At 40.2% G+C, this 15,746-nt stretch overlaps 1 protein-coding gene across 2 annotated transcripts in view; it reads left to right on the top strand.

The window, feature by feature from the left end:
• pitpnm3 (PITPNM family member 3) overlaps window positions 1-15,746 on the top strand; it is a 120,721-nt gene that overhangs the window by 30,105 nt on the left and 74,870 nt on the right. Inside the window, exon 3 of one of the 2 annotated variants that reach the window (XM_074679372.1) lies at window positions 14,718-14,828. In XM_074679372.1, coding sequence (XP_074535473.1) covers window positions 14,718-14,828 — 111 coding nt within the window. The remainder of the gene's footprint in view (window positions 1-14,717; window positions 14,829-15,746) is intronic. The other variant, XM_074679373.1, reaches the window with a different exon arrangement.

Here is a 15,746-nt window from a genome sequence, read left to right as displayed (position 1 = left end):
ATTAAGGTCTAAAGCTCAAACCATAACAATAGGCCAGAGGGAATTTTATTTACTTGGTTTTGATGAACGCCTTCGCACAAAGAGTGGAACCCAGTAGAGGCAGAAAACCATGAAAATGTATCATCACAGTCAGGAATTTGCTCAGTGTTCTGCTAAAGAGATGAACCCTGAAATGTATTGCCTCTATTTTTGTGTTCAGTTCTTTGAAATTACCTTTCTCCTTTATGCACAGATTCTCTGTGTAGTTTCTTTTCTTGTTAGCAGCCTCTTGAAAAGACAATGATGCATCTGAAGGGGCTCAGGAAGAACACTGAATTTTGAATGTTGAAAACTGGGGATGTTGTGCCATATGCTGTTCATGGCGCTTTTTCTTCCCTCCAGGGTTCTTGATCCTTAATCGTGCAGAACTGCTTCAAGCTAGGAACATAACAGCTTTGTTTTTGTTCCGATTAATCATTTAAAAAACCAAAATAAACACCTAAGTCAGAATAAACCATCCAAAACAGAGGCGACAGTTGGTTTCCAAGCTGAAGAAGCCCTCTAATAAACAGTCACACTAACAACAGATGATTAACCATCCGTCTTCATAGATCTGATCAACAAATTATCTAACAGCCAATGATCTAATAGATTCTCTTTTAATGCACGTCTCACTGCTTTTTGTATAGAATTCAGTGCAACCACACAGAAAGCCACAAGGTCATGAAACCAATTGAAAGAGAAATGGCTGTAGGACTGCAGATCTGGCACAGCCTAAGCAGGAAAGAAGCCAAGTGTCAGCTTCTGGGTCTCTGACGTCAGACCCTTTTGTCCTCAGTCAATGATTGTAAAAGGATTTGGAACTCTATCCAGTACCACAACTTTATTTAAGGATTTGATAATGTACTTCTCTGTTTCTGTTCCTGGCCCCTCTCACCTCTGTTACAAAAGGTCTGTTTGAACCTGGAGGATGAAGCTGCTCCTGTTTAGACATAGTGTCTAAGCAGGAGCAGCACAAGAACTATTCCCTAAAATATGGAGCATGTGCAGTTCTGATTTCCATAAGGAAGTGTTATAATATAGACAATGAACCCGAAGAGATTTTGGACATTTAGGTAAGAGGAAAAAGCACTCTGTTACTGAACATGCTACACAAACTTGTACTTGACTTTAACCAGATCTGTGTTCACTCTGCACTGACTTCATTGCGCCTTGGTGCCATGCTCCACCATCCAGTTGTTTACCTCCATGATGAGCTTCTCCTCACCCATATTGAGTCCTGACCTCTAAAAACTTCTGACCTGTAGACCCCAAACGTAGCCCTGCTCATTGTGATGGTTTGTTGTGCCAACTGAGTGAAACGTGTTCTGAGTGTTTTATTCTGAAAATCAACCAGATGCTTCAGTGCTTGTTTTGGTGCCTTGCCTTCTTCTTGCTTCCATATTGACAGGTCATGCTAGGACTTGACTGACTTCTGGCTAAAATAAAAGTCTTGTGTCTCAGCTGCTGGATCTAAAACAGAGCCAGAATGTAAAGAAGCAGAGCCAGTGGAAGTTAAATCATTGAACAGAATTGACAGACAGAGCAGTGATGGACCACAGACAGATCTGTTGGTAAATAGCCTTCAGGCTAGAAATACTCTCTTGCACAAACAAGATGTTCATGACATTCACTAACAGAGAGATGTTGAAGTGAAGGGACCGCACATGGATGACCTCGTCAAGCTGTTAGGGGTCAAGTGCCTTGCTCAAGGACACGCCATACAAACTGGCACTTCTCAGGCATTCACATTTTCATCTACAATAGCTACTTGTTTGGTTGCAAACATGTTTTTATCACCTATAGGACACACATTTAACTCTAACCCCTAACCCTCATCAGCTGCTGCGTCTTTATTACAACAGACAACATGCCACATATTGACAACTTTATTAAGTCACTCATGAAGACTGCTTTTTATTCTAACTCACACTAATTCAATTCAGATAACCGGAAAAGGCGCATTTAACAATGAAAATGTTTTTGTTAGCTATATGGATACTCAGTTCCTTCTTTCTTGTTGCTGAAAAATTTTGAAATTTTCTCTCTAATTGCAAGAAGAAGAAAAAAATGCAGTAGTTGCTTGCTCTTTGTTTGCACTTTTCAGTCCTGGTCCTGATTAATATATCAGTGTATTGTTTCTTTGGAGCGGTAACACTGGTGTTCACTTTGTGTCGGTGAAAGTTGCGCTGGGTTGTGATGTAGAGGCAGCACAGCTGTTTCCTGAATAGTTTAATGCTGCCAACACTCCTGATCAACTCCTCTGACAACCACACAGCTGCTTCTGGCAAAGAGATGTTCACATACACACACACACACACACGTACACACTCACTCATTAAAACATGCACTTCAAGACAGCCCTCTTGAATCTGGTCTGCAGTGATAAGGAAAACAAGTGCATCATGAAGCTCCTGTTATATAGCCGAGATCCTCAGATGGACACACAGAAACACAGTGAGATCAAAGTGACTGTCCGCCTCCAGCTGCACCTCCACTCTTGAGAACAAAAACGTAATATTTCCACTTGAGGCAGGCAAAGCTTGAGATAATGTCGACTGTAGCTCTCAAATGTGGCTTTTGGAATAAAAGAAATAAGATAAGGAAATGTTTGAAGCTCCCGTTTCAAGAAGAAATGCAAAATCAAAAAACACTTCTCATAGGAAAAGGTTATAATTTTTGTTAAACGACTTAGTTCAGGTATAAAATGTGCATTTTTCAGACATACGACTCTAAAATAGGATACGTTCTTGTGATACGTCATTTTAAAATGTGAAAGATTTTATGTGTTCCCAGAGAAAAACGCCCTGTGCTGTGTTGTCGTGTTATAATTTCTCTTTATGTATTCAATATATCTCTGAGTGAAGTACCGTCAGCTTCCTCCTCTGAGGTGTTTATTCTTTCAGCAGGCGTTTATTCAGAGCTGCTGTCACTCCTTCTTTACGACATCTTAAAAACCAGACACATTCTAGGCTCCTCTGTTTACCTGCAGTAAAAAGAAATCATATGTTTTCCTTCTCCCTCAGCCTCATGTCCACCTCCAAACATCACTCAGCCTCCACTTAACGTCTCTCACATGTTAAACTAACCGAGTTTTTGCACCAGGGTGAGAAGCCCCATTTTTTATCAGGACTGAGTGTGCCTCAGAGCGAATGCCAACTCAATTGTCACCTTGTTTATTGATGTGAGCCACTGACAAATTTGCCATGTGCTAATCCAGATTTGTTATTTGATGACATGAATTTGAATAATGAGAGAGGAAGTGAAACTCACAGCCTGAGAGCACATTCATGGTGTTGGCTGTTGCAGCAGTTTAGTGCCAGGAGAAACGGCCACTGGAGGTAAACCATGTTTGAATGCAAGTAGGACATCAATTTATTACAAGGCTGCTAGCTGAGTATGTTGATGTGTTGACTGTGTGCTATTTGTGGAAGCTAACTCAGTTAACTGTGAAATAAAGTCTCTACTTTCAACATGTCTCTTACTATTTGGTGAGCAGTTTTGACATTTTGGATTGGAGTAGTTCAAAACAGACTCTCAGTTTTCTCTTTCACTGGTTTTAAATGATTTAAGTGAACAATGGATGTTAATACACAGTGATATTACAAAATGTTATCACTTGATAATGTTATAACTAACAAATAATAGACAAATAATAAACAAAGTTAACAGACTAGGGCTGCAGCTATCGAATATTTTAGTATTTTAGTATTTTCGAGTACTGAATTACTGGATTAATTGAGTAATCAGATGAAACACATTTTTGGTTAGTTCAGGAGCAATTATTTTCCAAGTAAAAAATTGTTTCAAGCAAATGTAAAAATAAGTGACTTTGAGTGATAAATTTTAAGTTCAATGCAATCTGAAGAGATATTAGACATTTTGACTAAGAGAAGACGTTCTTGTCATTGACCTTTGAGCTTAATTTCACAACTGCCCTCTTTTATGTTTTTGTTTTTCATCTCCTTCACTCAACAGCGCTGTTTAACTTAATCACTAAATGACATAATTACCTAGTTTGCATTACAAGTCATTTGCATGAAATTGTCATGTACACTGAAGGAGAGAGGAATAACATAGTAGGAGGAACAGAAAGCATGTAATATCCCACTGGTAGTGTGTTTAGAACTACAAATTAACTTTGTTTGGTTGACTTTTTTTTAGATATTATAACATGGATCCTCCTCCACTATTCATTCATACACAGTCTCCTGCGCAGGCCACCCAAGCCGTAGCATACTCTACCTGCCTGCACAATGGGACAGAGAACACTGTTTCAACTTTAGTGACTTTGAGGCTTATTTTAAGTTGTTTTGGTCCAGCACAGACCCCTTACACCCCTGCTATTGTTTAAAATGACTGTCAAGAGAAGCGGTTGTAGCGATAGTATGTCATTGCTCATATTTGAAGTCCGTGTTTGAGCGTGTGCAAGAAGTGTACTGCGCTAAAGCTAACCTCTCCATAGGTGCCAAAGAGAAGAAGTGAGTCTTACAGTCATGCTGGACAAACAAAATGGAATTTGAAGCGTGCTTGAAAACTGTTCAGATGGCCAGTGTGACCGTGCTCTGAGAGACTGCTGTGAGTGAAACGTCCGGCTGTGATGGACGGTCTGTGAGTGATTATGGGTAGGGGAGGGGCTCAGCACTTGTGGCTCTTTGACAAGCAGCTGATGCAGATCAATGCATGCTTTCACGTCAGTCTCCAACTCCAGAAAAGAAGCTAGATTGGTTGCTAGTCGCTTTTTTGAAAAGAAAAGGCGGCTTGAGGGGTCTGAAAAGTCACTAAATATAGCATCAGCTCTTTATGAAAAAACACTCTTTGAGCTTCTTAGAAATTTCACGATTCCTTGAGGCAGAGAAAATTCCTTGATCATTTATTGTGATTGAGTTACTCCAATTATTTAAGGAATTGTTTCAGCTCTAAAACAGACACTTCTGGGAAAAAAGGAGAAAAAACTTTTGTATTTAGATTTTTGTCTGCCTAGTTTTGCATAAAGACTGGACTCAGAAAAAACAGGTGGACCAGTGGCATAGCCTGAAATTTACCTGCAGCTGCACCTGAATAAAAGTGGACTGACCACACTGAGATGGGGTATATATCAGATATTCTCGCTACATTGCAGGTTGTTGCACTTGAGATGTATAAAAGGACTATGTCGCAACTATCAAGTACAAATAGTCACGAAAATGTTTAGGAGAGGAGGGGAAAAAATTTGCTTGCAGCCTGTATGATCCCTACCTGTGTCTCTCCCAGCTCTCCACAAAAAAGAAAGGCCACATGTTCTTGGCTGTAAAACTTTGCCGTTTACATGGCTGTTGATGTAGTCTCATGGGCTGTTGGAGCCAGCCTCAAGTGGACACTTTAGGAACTGCAGTTTTTTGCATTTCTGCATTAACACTGGAGGTTGCTGCTGGGTTGGAACAGATAAGGGGATCATGTGGATCTTTTCACTCAGCTCTTAGAATAAAAACAGCTTACTGATATCTTAAAATTTGAATCCATTCCCCAAAATAACCACAGTTTTTATGGGGGGGTTGTAACCAAAATAAGAAAAAACAAGGAAGATGTGAGCATGACTATGTCTTCTGCTCATTCTGCTCCTTTTAAGTCCTTTTAAGTGATTGTCAGTATTAACAGTTTCTTCTACAAATTGATTAAAGCAATTTATTTCTCCAGCACAAAAATGAAGTCCAATGAAAAAATGGAGGCAGCGGATATACGCATCTTATTGAAGCTTCCTTCAGAGCTCATCCTCTCCTCTCATCCCTCTGTGCCTACAAACACTTTCAACCAATTTTCCAAAACCGTCATTGATCTCCAAGCCTTCAAACTAAACGCCGGCCCTCACAGAAATAGAAGTGCAAACACGCGCTCACACACTTCTTATTCCCTCTTGATTTTGTTTGTCTGAGCTGTTGGAAGAATATCAGAGCACTCGTCAGTGTCGGTGAAGTAATCCACTCCATCCCCTCGCCGGTCTGCAATTTCTCTAATCTTACATCTATCTGACATGAACGAGTCTGAGGAAGAGTGAATGACGGATAAATTCTATCAGTTTTTCAAATATTGTTTTGTTCTACCTCTCTGATGAAAAGATTCGTCAGTCGGTGTATTTTGTAGCTGTTCTCTATCCCAGTGTCTTAAGAGGCTCCAGCTTGTGTCAAACATTTTTGACAACTTACCCACAAACCATTGCACTTGTGTGAGCTTAATTTCCTTAGAAAAAGGACTTAAGACCTTAATTCAAAACTACAGTTTTATAGAATAATGTTTTTAACCTTCAGGAATTGTGCTGGTGGAAAAGTCCAAATTTCAGGTCCTCTGAGGCTTTATTTGAGTTCATTAGTGTGACGTTTTATTTGGAAATCAAGCCCAGAAAATGAATAAATAACAAACTATTTTAAAATCTGTCCCTAAAGATCCTGTACTTGAACTAAACATCTGCTGCAATATATCTGAACCATGCACCAGTGGAGAAAAAACACTTTCTTTATTTTAAATCAGACCTTGCAGGTGCCAATTCACTGATTACCTCTGAGCTTACGGTTGAAAATGTTGATTGGGGAAATCTTCTGCCGCGGTTTTTGACTTTGATGAAACTGTTACTGCACATTACCTTTTTCATCAAGTTCTCTTCACAAAGTTGTATTGACACCGAGGCTTACAAGTCGTCACAGACCATACAATAAAAGTATGTGTGGGAATGAGAAAGAAGATGAAAGCTCAGTGATGATCATAGAAGGATAATAAAGTAAATACTGAACAAGGCTTGGGGAAATGAAAAAGAGGCAGCTAACAGTGATATTAAAATAGCAATGGCATTAAAGTTTTATTAACTCCACAAAGTAAACTCAAAAAAGAAAAGGCTAAATAAGCAGAGCAGTAACAGGTATCTGCATACAGAGCTGCCGCATGAGGAAATCATAAGGAAAGATAATCATAACCTAAAAAAGTGAGCTCCAAAAAAGCATTTGTTGACTTCTAAAGGAGAGTCTCATATAACCAAGAAACAGACGGCAATGCTTTCATCCGTTATCATGAGCTGTGAGCCACGGATGTGTGTTTTTGCTTTTATATTGTTTAGCTGCCAATGCAGTACAGTGAAGTAATATGATTCATTTCTTCTCATGGCAGGGACCTTTCCATGAAACTAGGGTCATTTAGAGAAACTTCATGTTTTAACAGCAGGTTCACAGTCTGAATTTAACTCTGGGTAGTATATGTCCCCCTGAAAACTATACCACTTTACCAGCAGTATTTTCATTTCACTCACCACCCACAGAAGCATCACACACATCTTCTTGATTTGACAACTCCTTCGTATTAAAAGCCTCTGGATCACCAAATTCAGGATTTATAATCCCCTGATATAATCACAGATTGAATTTTACAGGTGTGCATCCCAAAGCCATTGAGATAAAAAGGGTATCCAAACAAGGTGTATTCACAAAATAACCATGAATAGAATAGAATAGAATAGAAAATACTTTATTTATCCCGGAGGGGAAATTCGGGAGTCACAGCAGCAATCGAGAAAACAAAAGTAAGAAAGTGTATAGAAAGTGCAAAAAGGTCCACTAGAAAATAGATGATGGCATCCTGTCCACCACTCTCCAGCCCAGCCAGTCTCCACCTCCACAGGGTCCAGGACTGAGCCTCCCCAGCAGTCTGTTCCGTCTCTGTCTCCTAGATCCTGTCTGCCCACAGCAGGCAAAGCTCCTCCAATGTGGCGCCAGCGTCCAATGTCAGCTCCGTCAGTCACACCCGTGAGCAGCACGATGCCACTCTGCCCTCCGGCAGCCCCTCTGCTGGAGGGCACGGCTAGCTCGTCCCATCAGAGATAGATCCCACGTTCCCAACAACAATAGATGAAGGGACAGGTCCATGTCGTCACCTCCCAGCTCACACCAGAGAACCAGCACATCATCCTCACCTCCTCCACCTCACCTCGAGGGAATTCATCAAGCCCTACACTAGTTAGCATTGACATGCTACAGGCTGCAAACAGCTAATTTTACAAACACATGAGAAAAGTAGTAAAAATATCGCTGAAGCCACAAAAGGTTTGGTGTCCATGACCAACAATGAACCATACAAAGTAATGATCCACTCCAAATACAAAGATGACGAAAAAGAGACGAAAAAAATTACAAGAAACGAACAAAGAAGAGAGAATTACTGCAACAGGCAGCTACTAGGGCAGCGCTTAGCAACGAAAAAAGCTGATTTATGACTATTAATAATAATTGGTATTATTATTATTATTAATAATAGTTAATAATATTATAATGATTAATCAGATAATTGAAAAAAATAAACTGTAGATCAGTAGATATTAGTAAAACTCATTAGCTGTAGCCCCAGAACCAATCATCAGAGAGATATACCTAAAAGAGAGGCTGGTGAGTGTATGTTCAGACCGATTCTATATCTACTATAGTATTTACAATAAGATATCCTGTTGTTTGGGGAACCCAAGCTCTGTGGATTATCAAGCAAAAAGAAGCAGTAACCAATCAGGAGGCAAGCTGAACAAAAAAGGAAGCACAACAAAAGCAGCCATGATGACAACAGTCAAGTCAAAGCATAAAGTTGGATGGATGTTGGAAATGGAGGTCTGACTTCTTGATTTGTGGCAACACATGTTCATAGCCTGTACAAACACACCTCAACTGAACTGTCAGAGCTAACTGAGAGTCAGAGTTAGCTAGTCAGAAATGTACAGCTCAACAACCATCCTGTCATCCACTGTGTTTTGATTACAAGAGATTTGGTTTGATTTCCTGTTTTGAGACTTGGGAGTCACTCGGGGTGTTGATGGGTGGAATCCATTAGAGTGGGATGTGCTGTGTTGGTCATATTGTTACACTCCAGACACTAGGGAACATCAGTTGTTTTTGGACATTTTTTGTTGTTATGTGTGGGTGCTCTCACATTTTTAACAATATTTTAAAATCAGATTTTTTTTCAGCAGACCTCAGTAGAATTTTTTATAGTGTCTATCCAATAACTGTTGAAATGATTTAACATCCTTTGAGTCATGCTGCTGACACATTATTCATGTACTGTATCTTTTCCTCCTGGTTATAAGCTTTAATATGCATCCTGTTGTAATTACATCGTGACATAATTTAAGTATATTTTTCATAACTCCAATTATCTCTCAGTGAGTCACACTCAAAGTGTTTCAATGCCATTCATCTTTTGTAGCCTACTTACCTGGCAGACTCATTCTGTTCATTCCTCCTCACCGGGATAATCCTCTGTGCGGTCTCATTTTCACAGTGAGTCATCGGAAGTTTAAAGGACCCACAATAAAGCAGGGGTAGCATTTTGTATGCACTGACTAGTGATCAGAGCAGGAAATTGCAAAAAAAGAGGAATTATTGAAGTGTTAGAGGTGAAGGGAGGCTGCTTCGTCATCTTTTAACAATCTCTGCATCTATTCGTCTCTCTTCCACCCTGACACTTCCTCACTGTGAGCTGACAGGTTGAAGGATGTTTCTAAATCTCTTTTCTCTCCCTTGAGGCTGTTGGCTGCAGGCGCATCTCACACTTCTGGCTTTCTTTTTCAAATCGGCTCCTGCATTCCCCTTGTATATATTCAACAAACAGAGGATATAGAGGGTTTATTCCTTTGATTATTTGTGCGTTTTCTTTGTTTGTGATGCTCCTGATTTTTGTAGGTAACTTTTTGTATGCGTAGGTGGTGTTTTATTCAACAAAGACACATTTCTTTCTCAGAGAGGCTTCTGTTTTGCCTGTGAGCTGCATCTCTGCTGAGCTTTTCCTCAGGAGATGATTCAGGAACCTGCGTCTTTGAGGGTTTGGTGTAAATCCTGCTTTGCATACCCCGTCTTTGTCCAAACACAGGCTTTCCTGCATTCTGATGCTTCAATCACATCCAACAATTTACCTCTCTTTGAGTCATTTTCTTGATCCTCTGCATTCTTATTTCTCCTTGGTTGATTTGAAAGTGTTTCCTTGCCCCAGTGCTCTTGGGGCTGTGTTGTCTAACTGGAGGGGGGACTAAAAAGACGAGCAGATAGCGACAAACTGACAAACCGGAGCTAGGCGAGCATCTGCTGTGTGATCCAAACGGACAGGCTGTGTAGAGCCGCGTCAGAGACTTTCAGCTGCCCGGCAGGAATGTGAGCAGAGATGTGTGTCAGGTGGAGGGTTTTCATCCTCCTGTGTGACTCATCCTATCTTAGATGTCAAGTCGGAGACATGAAGACAACTCTTCTGGTTACACTGAACTACACTGTCTACTTAGACTTTTTTTCTCTCATTGGCTGCAAATATGACAGGACAAGTCACACCCTGCAGCGATGAGCTGCTTCAAGGTTTGATATCAAGGCTGCACAAGGCTCAGGGTTGTTTTTAGCTTTAGCCCAATTCAGATACAATTATTATTACACTCAATGCATTTAGGCATATAGACACGGTCAAGACGATCTGCTGCGGTTCAAAGGTGAAGAAAGGTGATTTAAGTGACTTTGAACGTGGCATGGTTGTTGGCGCCAGACGGACTGGTCTGAGTATTTCAGAAACTGGTGATCTACTGGGATTTTCATGCACAACCATCTCTAGGGTTTACAGAGAATGGTCCCAAAAAAGAGAAAATATCCAGTGAGCAGCAGTTCTGTGGGCCAAACTGCCTTGTTGATGCCAGAGGTCAGAGGAGAATGGACAGACTGGTTTGAGCTGATAGAAAGGAAACAGTAACTCAAATAACAACTCTTTACAACTGAGGTCTGCAGAAGAGCATCTCTGAACGCACAACACATCCAACCTTGAAGCAGATGGGCTACAGCAGCAGAAGACCACATTAGGTGACCCTCCTGTCAGCTAAGAACAGGAAACTGAGGCTACAATTCACACAGGCTCACCAAAACTGGACAATAGAAGATTGGAGAAATGTTGCCTGGTCTGATGAGTCTGGATTTCTGCCGCGACATTCAGACGGTAGGGTCAGAGTTTGGCATCAACAACATGAAAGCATGGATCCATCCTGCCTTGTATCAACTGTTCAGTGGTGGTGGTGTAATGGTGTGGGGGATATTTTCTTGGCGCACTTTGGGCCCCTTAGTACCATTTAGCATCTTTTCAACACCACAGTCTACCTGAGTATTGTTGCCGACCATGTCCATCCCTTTATGAGCACAGTGTACCCATCTTCGATGGCTACTTCCAGCAGGATAACGCTCCATGTCACAAAGCTGGAATCATCTCAGACTGGTTTCTTCAACATGGCGATGAGTTCCCTGTACTCAAATGGCCTCCACAGTCCCCAGATCTTAATCCAATAGAGCACCTTCTCATCATGGATGTTCAGCCGACAAATCTGCAGCAACTGTTTGATGTTATCATGTCAACGTGGACCAAACTCTTTTAGGAATGTTTCCAGTACCTTGTTGAATCTATGCCACAAAGGATTGAGTCAATTCTGAAGGCAAAGGGGGTCTAATCAGGTACTAGCAAGGTGTACGTAATAAAGTGGCTGGTGAGTGCATTTAATGATGATACCTGATTGGGTAGAATTATAAGACTTTGCTGTGTTGTCTAGACTGTGTTGTTTAGTCACTAAATCCTGTTGCTTAGATTTGAAAGTGTGCTTGGGGAAGACATCAAACCCCCAAAGGTGTCTGGGTGAAAATATTGACGCTGATGGGCATTTTTCATGGCAGCCTCTGCAATCAGAGTCCAAATGTGTATGAGAGAATTTAACTGTTTTAAGTGCTCGAAAGTGGAGCCAATTTTTTCATATAAATTTGTGTACCTTTCATGTATTTACAAAATCATCCTCCGTTTGCCTCTTCCTTTACACTCATGTCTTCCTGCTGTCTTAGCTCAGAAATGTAAGGACAGAGGAGCAGATTCAGCTCAGCAGTTCTTGGTTCCACAGCAACAAGTTGAAGCAGCCTCAGTCTATGAGCCACATGTTGCACACACAACTTCACATGATTTAAGACTTCCACTTCAGATACTCTAGTGTTTCTCCTCCTCTAGCTTATCTTCTATCCTCCCTCTTTGAGGTGCAATTAAAGGATTGAGAGGTCCTCCAAGGTAGCAAGAAGGGGAGAGATTTCCAGGTCATGGGCAAAGAGAGGGTGCCTGGAAGTGTAAGTCTGAATTACACAAAGCACCTAAGGATTGACAACAAAGTCTGAGGGTATTTGGTGAACATGCAGAGAATAACAATGACTTCAGAGCTTCATAAAAATGCAGAGGCCCCAGGAAAGTGGGAGTTTGACAGAGAGGCGGATTGAGCAAATATAAACATGACTGAGGCAGCTGTCGTGACCAGATCGCCAAACTCTTTGGAATAAAAAAAACAATGCAGTTATTTAACCTGGCAGTGTAGGTGCATCAGCATGGTACGGACACAAGGATAACAATCAAACTTTTACTAAAATTAGGTCCATGAGGTGAGAAGCAGGAGTGCTGAGTCAAAGCTAATACTGTACCCAGATGATCTCTGTAGGGAAAGAAAGGTTTTTGTAAATGTGTGTGAGGCTACTACTGTCACTCCAACCTTTTAAGGAATATGCGCTGTCAACTGGGGGACAATATAGTTGAAGATTTTGCAGTTGGTCAATGGATATTCATTTTTCAACAACCAATGCTAATAGAGAGTTGGTCAACCAATTGTTGTTACGTAACCTAGACATCATGTTTCATCTTTTTGTATTTGAACAAAAAAAAATGCAACATTTTCACAACAATTATGACTTCTGAGAAAATGTCTGAACTCGGACTGTTTAGTTGATGAATGAAGGCAGAATTTTTTATTTTGGCTCAGGATGAATTTGCTCAGGCCCACAATTATAAAAAAGTGATGGTGTCCAAAATGATGAAGAAAAAACTCCGAAACAAAACAGATGACATGATGAAAACAGGTATGACTGCTCACCTTGCTCCAAAAATTATGGGAAATAGTCATGACTGCAGACCTGTGGCAATAAATAAATAAATAAATAAGAATGTAATGTCTGCAGACCTTAAACAATCATTAAGAATATGATCACGCTAGCAACAAAAAGTAGATCAGCAAAACAATTACTGCAGAGATGTGGTCCAAAATCACAGACTGATGATGCCAAAAATCATAAAAAGTCATGATTGCAGGCCTGTGACAAAAAATTATTTAAAAAAACAATTCCTGCAGATCTTACACACAGATTCTGAAGTAAAAACAAACACTAGAAATGATCAAAAAGCAATGACTGCAGAGATGTGGTCCAAAAACATAAAAAGGGATGACAGCTTCCAAAAACCTTTAAATGAATATTGCCAATAGAGACTTATACATTTCTGTCCAGGTATCTGTAGTTAATAAAATAGAAAATAACAAGCTAAACATGTAAAATATGGCTTCTAACATTGTTTGTTCACTGCACCTTTATCTGTATTTAATCTGTGGATTATATCTCTATTTTTAGCATTTATTTATATTTATAGCATCATAGCAACCCATCTGAAATAATTTGCATAACATCTGTCCATATCTGTAATACCAGTAGATACTCTGTACATAACATAGATATTTGCACTTCTGCATATTTCACCACTGGTGAGATGCCAAACCTCATTTCGTTACTTTATACTTGTATATGTGTTATGACAATAAAGCTGAATCTCATCTCTTCTTGTATCAGATATGTGGATTGAAAAGAGCAATGTAGAGACTGTTTATATCAAACACAACTGCCATAATTTAGGATTAGAAAAATTTATCTTTTACAAGAAGTGACATTCCAGTTTTGGTAATGTGGGCTTGTTCAGAGAAATCACCCAGTTTATGAGTGATGGACAAAAGCAGCTGTTAACAATCTGATTTTCTTCAAGGACAGCCTGTTGACTTTCTTTACCGCTGTGGAGCAGTTTGAAGTTAGTGCTTTGTTAGTTTCGAATCCCACCCATGGAGGACACGTCCACAGTCCAGTGGTTTAAAGCAGGAATTGTTGGCAAAAGATCGAATGTGCAAAACAAAGAGGCGAGTATAATAGACACTGTTTTTGCACCAGTGCTAAAACACTGTGTTTTATTCTTTCAAATGGACCTCTGTTAGCTCTCAAGGCTGAACACCATCTTTGCAAGAAAAAATATCTGTAAACACATTATGGTACACTCTCCAGAAACCTTTGCATGGTTCCTTTGACGGCTGTGCAGGCAGTGTATGATTTAGCACAGAAGACATTAAACCTTTTTCAGCTTAGACTCAGACAGCAGAGGAGAGGCTGAAGGTGTGTGAATGCTTTATGGTGGAATGGTGCACTTGTAGAAACAGCAGGATGGTGTTGTGCTTTGTACAGTATTTATGACAAAACCAGATGAGGATGTGATACCACAGCATTTCCTGTTGTTTGTTGACTAGCTAAATATAACTGTCTGCTCAGGTTGGCATTAGCAAGCCACATGTAAATGAAGAGGAAATCATGCCCAACTGGCACTAACAAAAACAGTCATAACCTTTTGTTGGTATGCAGGGTTTTTAAAAATCAATCAGAGCTTGAACAACAGTGTTCCTCTGTCAATATGAGATTTTACCTTTGCTGTGTCTTACTTCTCCTCTTTTTGTTTGTGTGTGTGTGTGTGTGTGTGTGTGTGTGTGTGTGTGTGTGTGTGTGTGTGTGTGTGTGTGTGTGTGTGTGTGTGTGTGTGTGTGTGTGTGTGTGTATCTGTGTGTGTCCCAGCAGATGTTATGGAGGGGAAGAGCGCCATACTGCTCGGCATGAGTCAGTGGAACTCAAATGACCTGGTGGAGCAGATTGAAACTCTGGGACACATGGAAGACCAGTCACATGGTACAAACACAAAGACACACAGCCGCAGATTTATAATCATTCTGCGACACTGAGAAGCACAATGAGGTGTGAATTCAGCCTGCTCAGACGTAATGAAAGCTCAAATTGTCCGTAATGAGTCTTTCATTAAATGATGGTAATAATAAATGTGCTGTAGTTTCTATTTAAAGCTGCATTATGTAATTTTTGACCACTAGAGGGCAGAAAGTGTCGAAAAACATCCCTTTTTATTTTATCAATGCAAGATGTGATGACTCACCTTTTCACACTATGCTGAATCATTTGACACCATGTTAATATCTTGATACTACAAGTGAAGTGCTTCGTATTAGGACAGAATGACCTCCAGAGTAGGACTTAATCTGGAGTCTGCATCAGCAGGAGATAAACACAAGCACAGCAGAGAAGTAACATGATGTGTTTTCAGCCTTTTTGCTCCTTTTCTATGCTCAATGATGCCTGAGAGAAGCACTGAGCTTGAAACATGTTACACTGTCGGTGTCTGAGTGTATTCATGGGCATCCAGAGCAACACTCAAAATAAAATTTAGTCTTTGCAAGCAAAGAGGTCACAATCTTTTTCAGATGTGTTGAAGGCAACTACTGATTCAATACAAAAAGCTGGATAGATGGATGGATTTGGCACCGTTATGCATGTCGTCATTTTCCCTCATTCCTTCTCTTGTTCTATCTTTTTTCTAGATTAAATGTATGAAGAAAATATAATTATGGAGAATTTCTGATAGATTCTCAGTTATCTGGGTATCTGTTGATTGTTTGAGACATTTAGCCAGACAGTTCCTGCTATGGACCCGTTAACGTCATTCCAAAATCAATAACCTGGCCAAAGGATCATGAATCCTTCAGCTTAGAACTACATTTTTGTGTGACAAGTGTTCTTAATTCTCATTAAGTGCAT

The sequence above is a fragment of the Halichoeres trimaculatus genome, unplaced genomic scaffold (genome assembly GCF_033239565.1).
Source record: "Halichoeres trimaculatus isolate MK-OKI-2021-1 unplaced genomic scaffold, fHalTri1.1 fHalTri1_scaffold_9, whole genome shotgun sequence".
Classification (NCBI taxonomy): domain Eukaryota; kingdom Metazoa; phylum Chordata; class Actinopteri; order Labriformes; family Labridae; genus Halichoeres; species Halichoeres trimaculatus.
This window is presented reverse-complemented; position numbering and strand designations above follow the sequence as displayed.